This window comes from Callithrix jacchus, chromosome 1, assembly GCF_049354715.1.
Source record: "Callithrix jacchus isolate 240 chromosome 1, calJac240_pri, whole genome shotgun sequence".
Taxonomy (NCBI): Eukaryota; Metazoa; Chordata; class Mammalia; order Primates; family Cebidae; genus Callithrix; species Callithrix jacchus.
The window spans coordinates 193,905,967-193,926,788 of record NC_133502.1 but is presented as its reverse complement, the minus strand read 5'-3'; the positions used below and the strand labels follow the sequence as shown (position 1 = coordinate 193,926,788).

At 54.4% G+C, this 20,822-nt stretch overlaps 1 protein-coding gene across 14 annotated transcripts in view; it reads left to right on the top strand.

The window, feature by feature from the left end:
* TOP3B (DNA topoisomerase III beta) overlaps positions 1-19,373 on the top strand; it is a 49,066-nt gene extending 29,693 nt beyond the window's left edge. For 3 of the 14 annotated variants that reach the window (XM_035252093.3, XM_002743578.8, XM_009007399.6), the window contains 17 exons: positions 518-684; positions 1,844-1,975; positions 3,537-3,643; positions 4,636-4,710; positions 6,144-6,340; positions 8,082-8,238; positions 9,130-9,243; positions 11,211-11,301; positions 12,185-12,339; positions 12,472-12,577; positions 13,607-13,753; positions 13,906-14,079; positions 16,050-16,178; positions 16,721-16,870; positions 17,221-17,321; positions 17,724-17,925; positions 18,805-19,373. In XM_035252093.3, coding sequence (XP_035107984.1) covers positions 615-684; positions 1,844-1,975; positions 3,537-3,643; positions 4,636-4,710; positions 6,144-6,340; positions 8,082-8,238; positions 9,130-9,243; positions 11,211-11,301; positions 12,185-12,339; positions 12,472-12,577; positions 13,607-13,753; positions 13,906-14,079; positions 16,050-16,178; positions 16,721-16,870; positions 17,221-17,321; positions 17,724-17,925; positions 18,805-19,286 — 2,589 coding nt within the window. In that variant the 5' untranslated portion in view covers positions 518-614 and the 3' untranslated portion in view covers positions 19,287-19,373. Of the gene's footprint in view, positions 1-153; positions 419-517; positions 685-1,639; positions 3,644-4,635; positions 4,711-4,865; positions 6,341-8,081; positions 8,239-9,129; positions 9,244-11,210; positions 11,302-12,184; positions 12,340-12,471; positions 12,578-13,606; positions 13,754-13,905; positions 14,080-16,049; positions 16,179-16,720; positions 16,871-17,220; positions 17,322-17,723; positions 17,926-18,804 lie in introns of those variants that run through there. The other 11 variants (XM_078335972.1, XM_054245463.2, XM_078335978.1 and 8 more) reach the window with 9 other exon arrangements.
* Positions 19,374-20,822: the final 1,449 nt, after the last annotated feature.

The following is a 20,822-nucleotide window of genomic DNA, read 5'->3' as shown; positions in this document are numbered from 1 at the left end:
GGGCTGGGACAAAGGGTCTCAGGCCCAATCATGGATTGGAAGGACCTGGGGATCCCAGTCTGGTCATCTGCATTTTGTGAAGTGTCCCAGGGCATCCCAGTGCTTACCTGAGGTGGAGGTGCTGCTCTTGGCCACGGTGGTTCCTCTCTCCAGGTAATCCACCTGTAGGTGGAAGAGCCAGTCCAGAGAGGAGGGCTAGGCATCTACCTGCCCTGACCCGTCACTGCAGATCTCCAGCCCCCAGCTTCTTCCTGGCATGGATTTAGGAATAAAATTGACCTGAGATAATTGGAGCCACTTCACCTTCCCCCACATGGAACCAGATTCCCGGGATCATCTCTGAGCCACTTCAGTTGACCTGGCAGTTTTTTATATCTCAGAGGTCTACAAGTTTCCCTAATTTTTCTTCTTGCCTCAGGTTGGTCTTGTTTTTCCTTTGTTAAAGTGAGTTTCCTTGTAATGGTATAGGTTCTGTTGACAGCATTGCTATTCCCTAAGTGTCTTTTCTTCTCTTTAGGAGTCAGCACTGATAATAGTGCTGTGCTGCAGAAGAGTGGAGTCTAAACTTTTTCATTGCCAGTGCCCTGAAACTGGAGTGTGAAGGCTGAGACAAGATGAAGACTGTGCTCATGGTTGCTGAAAAGCCATCCTTGGCGCAGTCAATTGCCAAAATCCTCTCTAGAGGTAGGAGAGACCAGCCCTACGCTTGTTTTCTTGCTTTGGTCTGTAAGCATGGTCATTTATGTGTTGCAGGACATTTATTTTTCCTAATGTGATTTCATGCTGGCTGGGGTAGATTTGGTTCAGTTCATCAGGTGGTAATGAAGCGTCTCAGTATGTCACTGTGGGGGGCATTTGCTTCCACTCCTGGCATGTGCCAAAGCTGGGGTTCTTAGAAGGCACAAGGCACAGCTTACAGTGAAGCAGAAGGCACAGTCATTATCCAAGTGCCGAGCCTGGCAAGACTGTTGGGTACAAGTAGCAGAAACCAGCCCTGGAAATAAGGAGACACAGCCAGGACCTCACCCCAGTCGAGGTCTGATGAGGCTATGCCCCAGGCATTGTCACCCCTGGGCACTCCCACTATCCTCTGGACCTCACATCACTCCAGAGTAGCCAATGCACTGAGCTGTGGCCACAGGCACTCCTGAGACACCAGGGAGCTGGAGAGGAAATGTCTGCCACTCACTCCCTACTCTGGTCACTAGGGTGGTTGGTAGGGTGCTGTTTCCCCCATCTTTGAATTCCCTCCAAATAGAGTGTTGGATGCTAGTACCCAGAAATGACGGGCATCTACCTGACCTCCCCGTGGTCCAGTAGTTGAGGGAGAAAGAGACCCTAGTTCAGCTGAGAAGTCATGGTCTGCAGGGGACAGGAGACCCCAAAAATGGTGCCCAGTGCCCAGAAGCTGAAAAAGTATGGCTGAGTATGGTCAGTGGAGAGGGTGAGAATTCGATAATTAGAAGGTCCCTGGTAATGGATCTAGAATCCGTTTTAGTAAATGATGAATAATGTTTCAGTGAAGTCAGGCAAAAATGGAATTGAAGAGTGAAAGTATAAATGTAGAGAAAGAGCCCGCCCCTGCCTGCTCCTGGCTCCCGGCAGCCTGGGGCTCTACATCAAGAGTGCATTGTGCTAGGTTGTCGGCAGATGCTGTTTTCCCTGGGCGCTGTCCCATCTTGCAGCGCCCAGTTACCTGCAGAGGTCTGCAGAAGCTGCAGAAGCTCATCATTCTGGGGGAAGAGGACTCTGGCCTTCTGAGAGGTGGCATCTGGGCCGGAGTCTCCACAGTGCCTTCAGCTCAGCCGGAGCAGCCAGTCACTTTGTGCTTCCCCACGCCCAGGGAGCCTGTCCTCACACAAAGGGCTGAATGGAGCCTGCTCAGTCCATGAGTACACTGGGACCTTTGCTGGCCAGCCAGTGCGCTTCAAGATGACATCTGTCTGTGGTCACGTGATGACCCTGGATTTCCTGGGTAAGCCCTCCTACCCTCCATTCTACCAAAGGAAGTTCTGCATGGCACTGGCCTGGGTCCAGCTGAAGCCAGGAAATGCCTCTAGGTGGGGAAGTTTGTTCTGACTCCATGAGTCATAAGGCCAGCAGATCATGGAGTGGTGATGAGAGGGTCCCTGGGTACACTGCCCAGACCATAGTCTCTGGAGCTCAGCCCTGGGTGCCCATTGTAGTGGCACCCCTTAGTCACTGCCTTCCCTGTACGGCTTCCTGTGTAGACTAAGTGACAGCACCTTTCTTAGGAAGGGCTTGACCTGTGCAGGCATTTGAGAGAAGGCTGCTGCTGTTTCCTACTTGACCATCATCTGTCGGTCATTTGGTGGCTGCCGTCATTCCCATATTGTTACTGTTATCACGTACCTTGGAAGGGCCTACATTAGGGACCCGCTGGATGTAGGTGCAGGGCTGTGTGGTTGGCAAGAGTCTGTTCCAGGCTTCTCCCCCTGCTCTGCTGGCTCACTGGCTGGACATGGGGCCAATGACAGCCTCTGTGAGTTTCTACTTCTCATAGTGAAATGGGTCTCACAGCAATGCCATCTGCTTCCCAAGGCTGTAAGGATTCAGTGTGACAGTGAGGGCAGAGCACTCAGCACAGGGCCTGGCACACAGCAAAGCCTCAGCCCTTGTTCTTGCTGCTCATTGATGACAGCAATGACAACGATGGTGACTGAGTTGTGTGGCTGAACATTTGGACCCCAAGTTTTATCTTCAGCTGGCAAGTGGGGAGCCAGGATTTGAATTTGGCTCTGTCTGACCTTATTTTCCCAGGATGCAAAAAAATGGGGCCTAGGAGTTCAAGACCAGTCTTGGCAACATCGTGAGACCCCTGTCTCTACAAAAAAAAAAAATTCATTTTAAATCAGCCGGCACGGTGGTGTGCACCTGTAGTCTTGGGAGGCTGAGGTGGGAAGATGGATCGAGGCTGGGAGGTCGAGACTGCAGTTAGCCATGATCCTATCACTGTACTTGATCCTGGGTGAAAGAGAACCTATCTCAGAAAAAAAAAGAAATGGGGCCTAAAAGAAAGCCAGGTGGCTGAGCATGCAAGAATTGGGCCTCCGTAGATGATTAGGTGAATATGTTGAGCATGAGGCTTAAAAAGATCGGTCCTCTAATGGGAATGACTGAGCACATGTGTGCCCCACAGAGTGCTGGGTTCCAGAAACCCAGGTTGGAAGTGCCAATGAAGGCACCAGTGGTGGGATCCAGTGCTCAGGCAAAGCGAGCCAGTCCAGGAATGGTGCTCCCAGCCACAGGGAAAGTCCCAGAAGTGATAACTGAGCAGCAGCCCTCTAAGCAGCCAAGCAGAAAGGAGACTGGATGGGAGGGGGTTACCAAAAGCCTGAACCCAGTATCCTGGCTCTGCCTCTGATCATCAGGATGACCCTGGGCAAACTGTTCTCCAAGCTTTCCCCTCTTCATTTGTGGGATGAGACCAACATCCTCCTGTTGTTATGATGGTCTCAGAGGCCAAGCCCCTGTAAACTGAGATGTGATTCAATGTCACTATGACTGGTTTGTAGGAAAATACAACAAGTGGGACAAAGTAGACCCCGCAGAGCTGTTCAGCCAAGCTCCCACGGAAAAGAAAGAAGCTAACCCCAAGCTGAACATGGTGAAGTTCCTGCAGGTGCGTGGGGCTGGCCTGGGCATGAGCACACCAGGGCCCCCACCCCTCCACAGCTGGCAGTTTCAGATGTCCTTGCCCACCCTTGGTTGAGTCCTAATCCCCCTTGGACAGGGGAGCCTTTGCTAGCTCTTTCTGTGAGTGCCCCCTGCTGGCCCAGGAGGCACCTTCAGGCACCTCCAACACACATAAGGCAGTTGATATTGCCAGCCCTCAGTCCTGGAGAGCAGGTCTTCTGCTTTGAAAATAGCTTGTTTCAGCCAGGTATGGTGGCTCACGCCTGTAATCCCAGCACTTTAGGAGGTGGATGGATCACGAGGTCAGGAGTTCAAGACCATCCTGGCCAACATGGTGAAACCCCATCTATACTAAAAGTACAAAAATTAGCCAGGTGTGGTGGCACACGCCTGTAATCCCAGCTACCTGGGAGGCTGAGGCAGGAGAATCATTTGAACTGGGAGGCGGCGGTTGCAGTGAGCCAACACCATGCCATTGCACTCCAGCCTGGCAACAGAGCAAGACTCCATCTCAAAAAAAAAGAAAATAGCTTGTTTGGTTGGAGATTTTTTTCCCCTTTAACTTTAAAACAAATGCATACAGATATGGAAAACTAGAAAGTACGGATAAGTAGAAAGACAAAAAAAATATTTGTAATCATACTACCCAAGACAACTGCTGTTATCATTTAGGGTTATTTCATTTTAACCCTTTTTCTGGGCAGTTTTGGGGTTTGAGATCTTGTTGCATTTATATCTATCTATAGATATATATTTTTTTTTGGTTCTGGGGATCCAAAAGCAGCAGTTATAAACTTAATTGTTTTCTGTTAGCTGAGCCAGCCTCGCCACAGCCAGCTCCTTGTCCAGCCCCGGTACCAGTTCTTCTAGCTGAGGTTCAGGGCCTGGGCCCAAGCCCTGTGCTGGATGGGAGCACTGGGGGCAGGCGGCACGAGCCGGGCCTGCAGTGGGTGCGTGTGAACCTGTGCTGTATGGCAGGTGGAGGGCAGAGGCTGCGACTATATTGTGCTGTGGCTGGACTGCGACAAGGAGGGGGAGAACATCTGCTTTGAGGTGAGTGTGAAGTTCAGATTGGTCCTCACTTATGGTCTTTCTGACACCATCCCCAAACTGACACCAGCAGTCACATCATTCCTGGACCAAACGAGGGAATACCCTACTGGTTTAAAAACACCTCCCGTCTCCCTTTATTCTGAAACTCCATAGGTGCTTTTAACTGCATAGGCTCTACTAAGGGTGGTCAAGTATTCCTCCGCAGCTGGGAATGCACTGTATCAGTGAACATAGGAGGGGCAGAATTGTCTGGGTAGATGCAGGTTTCAGAATGGGGCTGGCTTAGGGCAGCTTGATTTTCAGCATCCTGTGCCCAGCGTGACCTCTCAGAGACCTTGGCTTGATACTGCTTGATTCCCGACCTCAACACTGAGCTCCTTTTGCAGGCCTCACTCTGCTCATCTCCTGCTCTACCCAGGATGCCTCCCGCCTCCAGCCACCTCTGGGAGCCCTGCAGAGAAGCAGGTGGCAGCTCCCTGTGCACACCCCAGGCCCAATGCTTGCCTTGGCCATGGTGCCCTCACAGTGGTCGTGACTGCTGATCTCACTTGGTACCCTTCAGGCTGTTGTTCTCTATGCGTTGCCCCTGTACTCCTGCACCCCAGCTCTCACCCGAGGCTCAAGAGCTGGTTCCAGTGAGATAGGGAGCTCAGGCACCTGTTGTTACAGTACAGCACCCTCAGCAAATGCAATCACACTCTGTCCCTTTTCAGATACCCTCTCCTCCCCTGCAGGGTGGCTTCTCCCTGGGGGCCTTTGCATCTAGGAGTGGAGAATGGGGGCAGCTCACAGGGCTTTCTCCCTTCAGAAATGAAGCCACTTATTCCCCGTAAGGAAGCTGCGAGGCCAGGCTCCGGCGGCGACCCTAGTCCCACTGCATGGCCTTCCTAGTGAGTCTCGGCTCCAGGACCCCTGCTGTGCTTTAGCCCAGCTGCCCCCACCACAAGCTGGGACCACCTGTGGCCTTCCTGCTCTTGCCCATTTCCTTTTGCCTTCATTCTTTTTTCCTTCCCTGTCTTTTCTCCAGTCTTTTAAAATTTCCACCCACCCTTCCAAGCCTTCCCTCCTTCTAGAAGGCAGGGAATTGGATCACATGGGATGGATTTGGGGACTAAGAGGTCCCTCATGTACTTGGCAGTAGCATTTCCTGATTTGGTGGGGATTAAAGCAGAGGATCAGAAGAGAGAGGGCGGGAGTGAGAAGGGAGTGTTTGAATGCGTTTTGAGATGGAAGGAAAGGAAGCCACATGGTGGGGTGTTATGGAGAACCCAGGGCTTCTGGAAAGCCAAGGGGATAGAGAGGGTCCGGCAGGGGCAGGAGAGGGGGCTGAGCACACGTGCTCTTCCCTGGAAGGAGCCAAGTTTCACAGTGGGGTGGGGAACCATGGCAGGGATCTGGGAGGTGGGTCACAGCTGGCCACTCCCCACCCCCAGGTTCTTGATGCTGTTCTGCCCGTCATGAACAAGGCTCATGGCGGCGAGAAGACTGTGTTCCGGGCCAGGTTTAGCTCCATCACGGACACAGACATCTGTAATGCCATGGCCTGCCTGGGCGAGCCTGACCACAACGAGGCACTCTCAGTGGATGCTCGCCAGGAGCTGGACCTGCGCATCGGCTGTGCATTCACCAGGTGCTGGCCATACCTGCTTAGTCCTGGGTATACCCTTACTCTCCCTCAGCCAGAGCCCTGCTTCTACTGGTCCCTCTCAGGGGCGCCCAGGCCTCCCAGAGCCCGGATGAGCAACGGGATTTCACCAACCCTGAAGAAGGCTGGGCACGGTGGCTCACACCTATAATCCCTGTACTTTGGGAGGCCAGGATGGGAGGATTGCTGGAGGTTGGCAGTTTGAGACCAGTCTAGGCAGCATAACAAGACCCTATCTCTACAAAAAAAAAAAAAAAAAAATTATTTTTTTTGAGACAGAGTCTTGCTCTGTTGCCTAGGCTAGAGTGCAGCGGCGCAATCTCCATTCACTGTAAACTCTGCCTCCTGGGCTCAAGTGATCCTCCTACCTGAGCCTCCCACCACAAGTGCTACAGCTGTGCACCACTATGCCTGGCTAATTTTTGTGTATTTTGTAGAGACAGGGTTTCACTCTATTGCCCAGCCTGGTCTCAAAGTCCTGAGCTCAAGCAATCTGCCCACCTCTGCCTCCCAAGTGCCGGGATTACAGATGTGAGTCACTGCACATAACCTAAAACAAAAAAAAGTTTTTTTGAGACTCACACTGTCTGTCATCCAAGCTGGAGTGCAGTGGCACGATCTCAGCTCACTGCAACCTCTGCCTCCTGGGTTCAAGTGATTCTCATGCCTCAGCCTCCCGACTAGCTGGGATTACAGGTGTGCGCCACCACTCCCGGATAATTTTTGTGTTTTTAGTAGAGATAGGGTTTCACCATGTTGGCCAGGGTGCTCTCGAACTCTGGACCTCAGGTGATCTGCCCCCCTCGGCCTCCCAAAATGCTGGGGTTACAGGTGTGAGATACTGTGCTCAGCCAAATTTGTTTTTAATTAGATGGGTGTGGTGGTGTGAGCCTGTAGTCCCAGTTATTTGGGAGGCTGAAGTGGGAGGATCACTTGAGCCCAGGAGTTCAAGGCTGCAATGAGCTATGATTCCCCATCAGTGCACTCCTGCTAGGCAACACAGCAAGACCCTGTCTCTACAAAAACAAAAAAGACCTGAAGAAAATTGTTTTGTTTTGTTTTTTTTGAGACAGAGTTTCGCTCTTGTTACCCAGGCTGGAGTGCAATGGCGCGATCTCGGCTCACCGCAACCTCCGCCTCCTGGGTTCAGGCAATTCTCCTGCCTCAGCCTCCTGAGTAGCTGGGATTACAGGCACGCGCCACCATGCCCAGCTAATTTTTTGTATTTTTAGTAGAGACAGGGTTTCAACATGTTGACCAGGATGGTCTCGATCTCTTGACCTCGTGATCCACCCGCCTCGGCCTCCCAAAGTGCTGGGATTATAGGCGTGAGCCACCATGCTCGGCCCTAGAAAATTGTTTATTTAGCTGACAGAGATCACATAGGCCCTGCTTGATAAAGTATGTTTGTCCATACTGTGGGAGTCCTGAGGAGAGTGTGCAGTAGGTGGAATAGAATAGAAGTCTTCCTGGCCTGAGACAGTAGAAACTTCTATCTACTCTCTCACTGGCTCTGTCACCCATGTGCGTATACGAATCCTCTCTAAGGCTGTACCCACTCTGCTCTCACTGGCTTCTAAGCGGGGACACCACCTAGTGCCACCTCCTTCACAAACCACCCCTGGCCTTGGGCTGGACTCACATGGGTGGCCATAATAGTGTCTTGAGTGAATCAGTGACAAAAATATCTTTCTCTCCCCTCCCCCTACCCTACCACTCCCTCCAGGTTTCAAACTAAATATTTCCAGGGGAAATACGGTGATTTAGACAGCTCTCTCATCTCCTTTGGGCCATGTCAGACTCCAACCCTGGGATTCTGCGTGGAGAGACATGATAAAATCCAGTCCTTCAAACCAGAGACCTACTGGGTGCTGCAGGCCAAGGTTCCTTGCCTTTCTCTATTCATGCTGGGGCTTTCTGGGTTTGGGGCATGGATCCTGAGAGTCTTCCATCATCATCAGCCTGCAGGCCCCAGGCTGAGGGCAGAAGTGTGGGCGGCTATTCCTGGAAGTGGTCTGTGGTGCCCAGGGCTGAGGGACCCCAGCCTTCATGAGGACAGTGGGAAGAGACTGGGCCTGTATGTGCTGAATCTGGATAAGTGGGAACGAGTTCAGCTCTGGCAGTGGAGGTTGAGGTTATCCCACAGGAAGCAGTGGCTGCAGTGGTCAGGTGCAAGCACTGGACTGAGGCCATTGGCTTTCAAACTTTTTAAAATTCCTAGAACCCTTTCTTCAACTAAAAGCCTTCACAAAACTCACTGTAAGACTTAATACAGCTAGGCCAGTCACTCATGTCTGTAATCCCAACAGCCTGGGAGGCTGAGGCAAGAGGATTGCTTGAGGAGAGTCCAAGGACAGTGAGCTATGATCGTGTCACTGCACTCCAGCCCAAGCTACATAGTAAGACCCTGCTTTGGAGCTGCTATGGCTAACAGGCTTGGGACCCCCATGGTGGCCATACCTAGCACTGGCCAGGCACTGGGGATAGGCAGGGGTGGTGTGAGAGGAAGGGGCTCAGGTGCTTCTTAAGGACACATCAGCCTCAGCTTCAGGCCCCCTTCCTGAGACTGGCTGCCTGGTTTCCAGGCTGGGGTGAAGAGGGAGGATGTCCGCTTGCATATCTGCCCACCCCAACAGGTATAGCTGTGAGCCATTAGAGCCAGGGCTGTTTTGCTCCCAGACAAGGACCAGCTTCATCTGTCCTGGTTCTTCCTGGCATTGGGCTCACCTGGAGACTTTTTCTTGTGTGTTCACGCTTTATCCTTTTTCCCGCAGGTTAACACTGACAAAGACAGATCTCTCCTTTTGGACTGGGACCGAGTAAGAGTGTTCGACCGGGAGATTGCACAGATGTTTTTAAACATGACAAAGCTGGAGAAGGAAGCCCAGGTGCGCCTGCTCCACCCACACCTATCACAGTTGCCTTGGGTGAGGGTGGGCCTCAGATGGCTCCCACTGGAGGAACAGCCTGTGACCATAGTCCACATCTTTCTCCCCCTTTCTGAAACACAGCCATCTTTTTGGAAAGTGGAATGGTTACTCCCCCATATACTCCTACTAAGATATTTCTGCCCAATGCCACAATGTACTGCGTGGCCACTCCATACCAGGCGCTGTGTACACCTGTGACTTTGTCAGGCCCCTTCCACTCTCCCCTTTTCATGTGACCTATTACTCCCTTGTGGCAGGTCTTCATTTCACACAGAGATTCAAGCTAGCAACTGTAGAAGGACCTGTGTGCATGTTGATGAACTTGCCCAAGGTCACAGCTAGCAGGGGAGAGGCTGGAGATCCCAATTTAATCAGCTTGCATGTTTTTATGGGATTACGTTTCTTACTCAGGGTTTCTATGAATTGAAGGACATGCTGCTTGGTTGTTAGGAAAAGGATGAGGTGACCTGGCTGCACAGGTTGGGGACCCATCTGTGGCTACTGAAGTAAACATGCTACAGGCATGACAGCTACCAGATCCATTGAGACACAGCCTGGCCTCCTTAGCCGCTTTCTCCTTGTCCTTCTTCGACCTTCCTTGAGTGCACTTTTGCCCGCCATGCCATGGCAGCAAAAGGTCTCAGACATCTGAGACTTCTAAAGCTGCTCCAGCCTGTCAGCATTGATCACATTCCTGGAGAGACACTGTCGCCGCCTCCCGCCCTTACTTCAGGGAGCCCAGACTCCCTGCTGCATAACAGCTGATCTCCATGTTAGCACCCACATCTGTCAGTCAGGAATGCAGAAGGCACTGCCCTGACCAGCCTACGTGGGTTTGGCAAGGGCAAGGAGTTGAGTTGTTTGGATTGTTCTTGCCGTAGGCAAAACAAAGAGGTGTCTCTTTGAACAAATGCTCAGCAGAGGTAGACAGTGGTGGGACCCCAGTCAAGCACAGCTCACGGGTGCACTTCACTGCCTATGAGGTATTTACAGAAATGCCAGAGCAGTTACCAGTACTTAAAAATTAGGAGATTTCACACGAAAATTCTACCTTCTAGCTTCTCTTGAAAAATCAGAAGAGGTAGCAGTACTACCAGGCACAGGCAGCAGCCCTCCCCACAGCAAGGAGCAGCACTGTCCTGGGACGGGCCCCACTTGCCCTCCCTGTAGCCTGGCTGATGCTGGCTTCTGTAGGATTTCCATCTGCAGCTCTTCTGACTCCTCCTCAGTCTTCCAGGTTTTCTATTCCCCTAGAAAATTCTCAGAAAAGAATATTCAATCACTTGAGGCCAGGAGTTTGAGACCAGCCTGGAACACAGGAAGACCCTGTCTCAAAAAAAAAAAAAAATTTTTTTAAAGTAGCTGGACATGGTGGCACATGCCTGTAATCCTAGCACTTTGAGAAGCTGAGGTGAGAGGATCACTTGAGGCCAAGAGTTTAAGACTAGCCTGGGCAACATAACAAGATACTGTCTGTACAAGAAATTGAAAAAATAAAAAATTGGTCAGGTATGATGGTGTGTTCCTGTGGTTTCAGCTATTCAGGAGGCTGAGGCAGGAAGATCACTTGACCCAGGAGTTCAAGGCTGATGGTACCTGAGGGTAAGCTCTGACGGTACCGCTGCACTCCAGCCTGGGCAATAGACACTCCAGCCTGTCTCTTAAAAAATTCTTTTTTAAAGAAAATTTTTATTCTTTTACCCTTCCTGGTCCTGGTCCTGAATAAATATTCAATCAAGTCTTTAAACTGTTGAGAAGAAATGAATTGGAGAAGCAGGGAGACCAAATGAATGAGACCAGACCCTTTGTCCACACTTCTTTATTTTTTTTTAAGAGAATTCCTAAGCTCATTATCCACACATCTTGATTTCATCTATGGTGGTATCTTCCTCCTCCCCCAAATCACTGACTATCCTGTCTTCCAGGTGGAGGCCACAAGCAGGAAAGAAAAGGCCAAGCAGAGGCCTCTGGCCCTGAACACTGTGGAGATGTTGCGTGTAGCCAGCTCTTCTCTGGGTAAGTAGGGACATTTCTCTAAATTTAGTCTCCAGAAGGCTTCCTAAGGCAGGCTTGTAGAAGCAGGTTCAGCCTGGAGCAGTGAGTGCCCAAGGAGGCAAGGTGGTGCCTGAGGTTTCAAGATCTGAGCCTCGTGAGGATTTCACTCCTTAGGTTGTAAAGGTGTTAAAGTTGGTCACCCCCTGAGGGGACATCCTGATGTTAGAGTCCCTGAGCAGCTATGTCACCTTCTGGGAACTAGTGTGAACGTCGCCTATCAGCCTGGTCTCCTTTCAGCCTTGTCTCCGCAGTAGTTAGGAGGGGGTTGGGCTGGAAAGCTGGTGGTCTCTGGAAGCTGTCAGCCCCTAGGCATTGGTGCCCCCCTGCAGGGAACTATTGGCAGTGTCCTCTCAGAGTGGTGGCATCAGAGGGCAGCAATGCTGGGAGTGGTTGCTAGCTAAGTGCCAGCCTCTGCTGGCCAGGAAATAACAAGGCGAGCCCCCCTCAGTGGCCCCAGAGTGCCATGAGGACAGAAATACCCAAGGGCTCAAAATGGGCTATGTGCTAACTCTGCCGTCAGCCAACCCGAGGCATGGTTATGGCTCCGTGGCCAGTGCGTAGGGAGCAGTGCTCTGAAGGCCATGTCTTATCCCCATGGCCACGAGTCCTGAGTGAGCAGCGTTTCCCATCAGGCCCCTCCTGGACCCACTCTCACAGGTGCAGGATTCAACCTCAGACAAGGCTGTGTGGCATAGGTGCCCACCTGGCCAGCAGCTCTGCACTCTAGCCATGCCTGTCCAGAGCCACCCTTACCCTCCAGGAGGGGCTGGCCACCTTGCGGGGAGCCTGAGTACACAGATCAGGGTAGGCACCTGACCCTCTGAGAGCCTCCTGTCTCTCACAGGCATGGGACCACAGCACGCCATGCAGACAGCCGAGCGGCTCTACACACAAGGCTACATCAGCTACCCACGTACAGAGACCACCCACTACCCTGAGAACTTTGACCTGAAGGGTGCTCTGCGGCAGCAGGCCAACCACCCCTACTGGGCTGACATGGTGAGTTGAGCCAGGCCGGCCCCCACATGTGTATGTGTCACTGAGGCCTTAGGACCAGGTCTGGTACTTGAGCCAAACCCAGGCAGGCAGCCGAGCCCAGCCACAGACTCTGCTCTGTCTTCTCTCCCTCAGGTAAAGCGGTTGTTAGCAGAAGGTATCAACCGCCCACGGAAAGGCCACGATGCCGGCGACCATCCCCCCATCACCCCCATGAGGTCTGCCACAGAAGCTGAATTAGGTACCCCTCTCACCCCATACCTGCCATGCTTCCAGGGAGGGAAAGGCAAGCTTCGACAGTGAAGGTTGCAGGCCCTGCTGGCAATGTGGGGCTCCTTCAGCCCCTGCCTGCCCTGGCTGGGGCAAGGGGGGAGTCACCTGGAAAATGAGCTTCATTACTGTGGGAACAGGCCAGGAATGAAGAGGTGGCAGCAGGTGCAGGTGGCTGTTGCAGGGAGGCACGGGGGCAGACGATACAGGGGACATAAATGAAACCAAGGCAGAGAGTGGCAGGTTTCAGCGGTGGGGTGTAGGGGGTGCCTCCTACCTCCCAGCTGGCCTGAGGTGGTACCAGTGGTCCAAGTGCCAGGAGAAGGCAGATGAGGAAGGGAGAGCAGTGCAGGTAGAGACAGGGGCCACTTGTGGACAGTCTGAATTTGAAGTGATGGTGTCATGTCACGAGACAGTAGAAGGATAGGCCCACACCTGAAGAATAGTCCTGCCAGAAGCAGGGGCAAGAGGTTGTGCAGGGTGGGAGGAGCTGCAGCCATGAAGGAACCACTGAGGCACAGAGGTTTGTGTTCCCTTCCTCCACATTTTCTTCTTTTTTTGAGACAGAGTCTTGCTCTGTCACCCAGGCTGGAGTGCAGTGGCCTGATCTCAGCTCACTGCAACCTATGTCTCCCAAGTTCAAGGAGTTCTCCTGCCTCAGCCTCCTGAGTAGCTGGGATTACAGGTGCCTACCATCACACCCGGCTAATTTCTTTGTATTTTTAGTAGAGACAGGATTTCACCATGTTGGCCACGCTGGTCTCAAACTCCTGACTTCAAGTAGGAGTTTGCCTTAGCCTCCCAAAGTGCTGGGATTACAGGTGTGAGCCACCGCGTCCAGCCTTCCTGCACATTTTCTTTCCTGCTTCCCTGAATTTGCAGTGTGTCCCACACAGTGGCCCTGGAAGCAGGACCTTGCTGCTCAAGCAAGAGTGCTAGGGGCTCCTCACGATCAGAGCCTTCAGCTGGCTCCCAGCTAACTAGCCCTGGCCTGTTGCAGGGGGTGACGCATGGCGGCTCTACGAATACATCACCAGACATTTCATCGCCACAGTCAGCCATGACTGCAAGTACCTGCAGAGCACCATCTCCTTCAGGATTGGGCCAGAGCTCTTCACCTGCTCTGGGAAGACCGTCCTCTCACCAGGTCACACTGCGGGCCCAGCTTTCCTCCTCCCCACCTTCATGGGCAGACAAAAAAAAACCATTCTACATTGTGTCTGGGAATGGGAGGCCCAGGGTCTGAGACCCAGGCCCCTCAAGGCTGGGGACCCTGAGTGGTGGCACCTGTCTTTCCAGGCTTCACGGAGATTATGCCCTGGCAGAGCGTGCCCCTGGAGGAGAGCCTGCCCACCTGCCAGCGGGGTGACACCTTCACTGTGAGTGAGGTAAAGATGCTGGAGAAGCAGACGAGCCCACCCGACTACCTGACGGAGGCTGAGCTCATCACGCTCATGGAGAAGCACGGCATCGGTGGGTATGCCTGCCCAGGCCCCAGAGCCAGCTCTGTCTCCAGCACTCAGGCTGAGAGTCTACTCACAAAGCTGCCCAGCCACCCCTATGTGCCTAGCCCAGCACCCATCCATGGACTGGTATCTGGAAACTGATGACCCCACATGTGGCCAGCCTTGCAGGTCCACAGCAGGCATCCCCTCCCGAGGCCTCCACTCAGAACCTGGCCTTCTCTGTGAAGGCCCAGATGTGCCCTCGTGCACTGTGGGGTGGGCACACACTGACTAATGCCCACAGTGCTGACGATTGGCCCAGATGCCAAATGGCTCATAGAAATCATTTTGGCAGTCTCCTCAGTCCACACAGCCAGCCTGGTCTGTCCTGAAGTCACATGACAGGGAAATGAGCTCTCACAGGAACTGCTTCCCTGGCGGAGGGAACAGAAATGCCTGTCCAAGGGACAGGGCTCCCCAAAGGGTGACCAAGAAGTTTCTAACCAAGAATGGGCAGCCCAGGGGAGTTTATCAAAGCAAAAATGTAGTCACCAGTGCACACTCCTCACAGGAGAGGTGGCCTCACAAGTCCTCAGGCCTAGGGCTGAGTGAGGTCTCATATGTTGGGGGCCAGCCTCATTGACAGAACCTTCTCCCAGGTGGCACTCGCACTGCTGGGCACTGCCTGTTGCCTGTGGCTTCATCTCCAGCTGTGCCTGGCTGATGGGTTCCAGAGGCCTGTGGGATGTCACAGCCACTGTGTCCAGGCTCTGCTCCAGCAGTGGTCATAGAGGTGGACTCTCAGGGAGTGTCTCTCCCCAGGCTAGGGTCCTGGTGACTGTGGCAACCTTGGCAGGAGAGCAGAGCTCTGGGCTTGCTCCTCCCAGAGGTCCAGGGCACCTGCCAAGGTCCTGAAATAGCAGCCCTCAGCCCACTGTGGAGTGTGGGCTGTGCTCCCCCTGCGTCTTCTGCTCTCTCCCACTGATGGGTTACTGTGGCTCCTGGCAGCCCTATGGTATCCAGTGAGCAAGACCCAATCACCAATACAAGTTTGTGACAGTGAAGAGGGCTCTGGTGTTACCTTCTGAACAGGAGAATGGTCTGAGCCTGTGACTGAGCCCCCAGGAGTGTGTAAAAGGGGCCTAACCAGGAGCCGCCACCCAGGTCTGGGGTGAGAATACAGCGGGCAGGGCACATGCTGCAGAGGAGCCCATACCACACATCATGGCACCTGGCAGACTCACATGGTGGCAGCACATACTACCCACAGCCTGCCACACCAGGTGCCGAGCTTCGACAGGCTCCTTAGCCCCTGGAGGCCAGTTTCTTCCCATGTGATATTCTCTGCAAGCTGCTTTGGGAAGGTGTATGTCACCTGCCCATGCTGGTGAGAGTGCAGGGAGCCTAAGCTTCTTTTCTGCCCCTCTGACTGGCACCCACCATAGTCAGAATGCCTCAGCCTCTGCTGCGCCCCTCTGCCAGGAAGGCTCTGGGTGGGAGAGAGGAATCCTGGGGACTGGGAGCCTGCCCTGTGTACCGTGACAGGCCTTGCAGAGAGGGAGGAGATGGGAGACAGGAAGTGTCTTTGCAGTGAGCTTGTAAGCACCTCCATGTTCTGGTAGAGGGGGCTCTGGCTCCAGGACCAGGTGGGTGCCACAGGATCCAGGCAGGAGAAGCCAAAGAAGTCACGTTTACCAGGCACAGAATAAGCACTGTGACCTTGGAGAGTTCCTTAACCTCCGAGCCTCTACCATAAAGCAGGAGTAGACCCCGTGCAGAGAGGGCTGCCCTTGTGTTCTCAAGGCAGAACATGAAAGGCATGCAGTTGATGCCCAGCACAGTGCAGTGGGTGCTCAGAGCACAGCCCTCCCTCCTGTGGGTGGCCAGGAGCCGTGAGAGAGCCTGAGCACCAGGGGCCCTGTGGCAGTGGCTACAGCATGTAGTTCAGTGAGGCGTGTCCAGGGTAGGCCAGGAACCCTGGGGCCTTGTACGTTGCAGGCACAGATGCCAGCATCCCTGTGCATATCAACAACATCTGCCAGCGCAACTATGTCACCGTGGAGAGCGGGCGCCGGCTCAAACCCACCAACCTCGGCATTGTCCTGGTGCACGGCTACTACAAGATTGGTGAGTCCCTCGGCCCTGCCCCCAGGGTTCACCGGGAATTCCTAGCTTCTCCCTGGGCATTGGCTCTGCCGCCCCCTCCAGACAGGCCCTGCCCTGGAGTGATCCCCCAGCCCCACATGCACTCCCTCAACACCACTGAAGGGGCGCTTCCCCAGGACCCCCAGGACCTGCCCAGAGCAGGAGCTGGGTGTGTTTGAAAGCTGAATGGACATGTGTGAGGGAACCAAAAGAGGAGGCGAAGGTGCCTCAGCTCTATCCTCTGGAGGTTCCCCAGAGGCCAAGGGGAGAGGGAGGAGCACAGAACTGGCCCAAGGGCAGCCTGGAGCTCATCTGTGATGTGGTTCTAGCCACCGGGCACTCTGCCTGAGATTTCCGGGTGAGAAGTCAGGAAAGGTCTGGGGGTATAGGAGCCAGCCTGGTACCATCTGAGGCTGTGGACTGGCGGACAGGGCAGAGGCCAGGAGGACGGGCCGGAGCAGGAGGGGTGGGCAGGCTCTGGGCATGAGTGCTCAGGGAAGTATCTGCCCCCTGCCCACTTGCAGATGCAGAGCTAGTGCTCCCCACCATCCGAAGTGCAGTGGAGAAGCAGCTGAACCTGATCGCCCAGGGCAAGGCCGACTACCGCCAGGTCCTGGGCCACACCCTGGACGTGTTCAAGAGGAAGTTCCACTACTTTGTCGACTCCATTGCAGGTAGAGTCTGCCTCTGGCCTGCCCCTCATCAGAGGACCCTCTGTCAGCACAGCCAACACCTGGGGACCCCGGTCCCCACATAAGACCAGCTCCCAGATCTGGGCTCCAGGCCTCTGTAGGTCAGGGTAGTGACACCACCTGGCTTGGTTAAAAGAGCAGGTGCATTTGCACCACACATGGCCAAGAGCATGTGCTCTGATGTACGGAGCTGCTGCCCTGCCGTTCTGCCATGGACAGTAGAAACCAGCACCTGCAGGGACCCTCTCACACTCAAACCCTTGACCACGTATGGTGGCGCCTTCTGCCAGAGACTATGAGAGAGGTGACTTCTGCACTCTGCTTGCCCGCAGGCATGGATGAGTTAATGGAGGTGTCTTTCTCACCCCTGGCGGCCACAGGCAAGCCCCTGTCACGCTGCGGGAAGTGCCACCGCTTCATGAAGTACATCCAGGTAGGTTCGGGGAGCACTGACTTGGGCAAGCTGCTTCACCCCTGTGGGCTTCAGCTTTATCGTTGGTCATGTAGGAATTACATTCTTTGTCCTGATTGTCACAGAAGAATGAGCATAAAGCAGCCTTGCCGAAAAATATCCAGTGTCCCCATGACCCCTCAAACACAGCCACTGGGCCATGCAAACACACGGTGCTTTCCCTAACATCACACCAATGCACAGGGATTTCAAACTGCCTTTCTGCATGCTTGGGGCAAGGGCCGGAGTCTCAGGGTCCTTGCCTGGCAGTGTGTCACAGGTTCTACATGACAGGTTACATATGGTGTGTTATGAGAGGAGTGGGGCAGGGGCCAAGTCGGTGGCCTCAGTGACCCTCACACCCCCTGCCTGGCATTACCGCAGGCCAAGCCAAGCCGCCTGCACTGCTCCCACTGTGACGAGACTTACACACTCCCCCAAAATGGCACCATCAAGCTCTACAAGGAGCTCCGCTGCCCTCTGGACGACTTTGAGCTGGTCCTGTGGTCATCAGGCTCTCGGGGCAAGAGCTACCCACTGTGCCCCTACTGCTACAACCACCCACCCTTCCGAGACATGAAGAAAGGTGAGTGCGGCCACTCCCTCCTGTTCACAGGCAGCTGCAGTCTCTGTTCAGTGCCAGCTCCTGCCTTGGACCAGGCCGGACTCCAAGGGGACCCCTCACCCTGGCTTTTACTGCACTCATTGGCACTGAGACGAGAGACCCTGGATATAGCTGGGGCACTGCTCAGGTCTTAGCCAGCCAGTGCCACCCTCTCTCTGTGTCAGAATTAAGCAGGCAACCCTAGTCTACTTTCAGGACCTGGGCACAGGTGTGCAGTGATCCCTCTGGAGCTGAGTGAGCAAGAGGACCCACCCAGTGAGTGGGCACCCCCAGTCAGCGTCCACCACTGTCCTCCATTCTCATCCTCATTACTGGAGAAGGGAGAGCATGTGTCCAGGCAGGCAGGTCAGAGAGCACTGAGCCAGAACAGGAACCTGCTGGAGTAAGGTGTCTGCCCACATTCACCGTGGGCTCTGCAGGAAGCCCCCTCAGGCCTCAGTCTGCCCCGAGGCTGCCAGGAGAGTGAGGCCCCATCTCCACCCTCTTGCTGCCTCCAGAGCAGCTGACAGGGTGCTCCATGTGGCCCAGTGACATGAGGGTCATGTGGCATTACCAGTAACGAGCTGTGGCAGCAAAGTAAAGTGGGGATGGAGTCAGCTGGAACCCACTGGGATGGCACCAGCAAGGGGCCTCAAGAGTTGAGGAGGTTTCAGATAAGCAGAAAACAAAGGTAACAGCAGCCAGGAGCCGAAGCGTAAGCAAAGCTGTCCCCAGGAGCGAGGCCAAGAAGAGTTCCTTCTGCTGGGACGAGGGATCCAGGAGCTTGAGGCATTGGGAGCAGGCTGCAGAGGGCAGGCAGGTGTGGCAAGCATGCCTCACAGGGCTCCCCTCTTCCACCAGGCATGGGCTGCAATGAATGTACACACCCCTCCTGCCAGCACTCGCTGAGCATGCTGGGCATCGGCCAGTGCGTGGAATGCGAGAGTGGGGTACTGGTGCTGGACCCCACCTCGGGCCCCAAGTGGAAGGTAGCCTGCAACAAGTGCAACGTGGTGGCGCACTGCTTTGAGAACGCCCACCGTGTGCGGGTGTCCGCCGACACCTGCAGTGTCTGTGAGGCCGCCTTGCTTGACGTGGACTTCAACAAGGCCAAGTCCCCACTCCCAGGTGATGAGACACAGCACATGGGCTGCGTCTTCTGTGACCCCGTCTTCCAGGAGCTGGTGGAGCTGAAGCATGCAGCCTCCTGCCACCCCATGCACCGCAGTGGACCAGGGAGGAGACAGGGTCGAGGGCGGGGCCGGGCCAGGAGGCCCCCTGGGAAGCCCAACCCCAGGCGGCCCAAGGACAAGATGTCAGCCCTGGCCGCCTACTTCGTATGATGGCCCTGCCCTCCCTCACTCAGGCTGTGGTGCTGTGCAGACACCTCATCGCACTTCAAACTATTAAAATGCATTTTTGTCTTCTGAGCTGGGAAGCCTTTGCTGGTGCAGCAATGTCAGAGGGTTACTGTGTCCCTGGGCACCTGTGGGGCCCTCCTTCCCTCTCCGAAACCCAGTACTTCTCCCTTCAGCCTGCACACACATGCCCAGAGTGCTCCCTGCTCTCCCTACGCTCGCAGTGCAAGCAGGGAGGCCCCAAGCCTGAAGCCCTGGAGAATAGACCAGTCTGCACACACATGCCCAGAGTGCTCCCTGCTCTCCCTATGCTCACAGTGCAAGCAGGGAGGCCCCAAGCCTGAAGCCCTGGAGAATAGACCAGTCTGCACTCACCCCATCTCAGTCTGTACAGCTGATGGTAGCTCTGTGCACAAGCATCGGCCCTGATGCCTTAAGGAAGGCAGCCTTGACAGCCCGTGGCTCCAGCAGGAGAAGAGTCTAATGAAGCAGGCAGGGTTAGGAGACACCCTCCTTGGATCTGGCTCATGAATCCCCTTGGTCTTCGCTGCAGCCTCCTGCCCGGGGTCACCCTTCTGACCCCACGCTTCTGCCAGGTTTAGAAAATACCCTGGAGGCCAGACCACCCTGTGGTGGCGGGTGCTGACAGCGGCCTCCCTGCATCCCCACCCCTGTCCCCAGAGGGACAAGCTCCTGGTGTTACCTCACTTTGTCGTCATCTCTGAACCACAGACCTCAAATGGAATCAGTGCTCACAAGTCTAATACAGCCCCCTCTGAGGAAGCCTGCAGGAATACCAGCTTTTATGGCACCACACTGCACTTCAGGCCTTAAACCCAGACCACTTAGACTGGCCCAGAGAGACCCCAGCCCTGCCCACCTAGCCAGGAACGCAGCCTTGACAGAGAAGCAGAAAAGCATCTGTGGCTGGGTGGGTGATACTGAAAGATTCTTTTCACCTGGGTAAGCCAAGAGCCAGGCGCTCAGGCATGATGGAACACGGGCAGTGAGGCACTGACAGAGCCATGTGGCAGGAGTTATCTCACAGGCACGTCCTTGGCCTGGAGCCCATAGGGACAAACTCTTGGTGGTGCCTCACTTTGCGGTGATCTCTAAGCCACAGATCTCGAATACAATCGGTGCTCAAGAGTCTAATGCGGCTCCCTCCAAAGAGACTTGCGGGAATATCAGCTTCTGCTGCACCACACTACACCTTACAGTGTGGGAGGGCCTGCCCCTGCATCACCTCACCTGTTCTGTGGTTCTCAAACTTCACCCCACAGCCATTGTGTTGTAGGTGAAATCAGGGGCAGTTTGAGAAACGGTGGCTCAGGGTCTCACAACAGCCCTCTGAGATAGGATGGTTGTTATTGTCCCACTTTTTACTGATCAAGAAACTGAGATTCAGGTGAGCTAAGGAATGTGCCCAAGGCCAGTGATTATAAGTACCCTCAAGCCTTGCTCGTGGTGACTGCCCTGACAGGGATGGAGGAAGGAGTGAGCAGGAGAGTGGGATGAGGC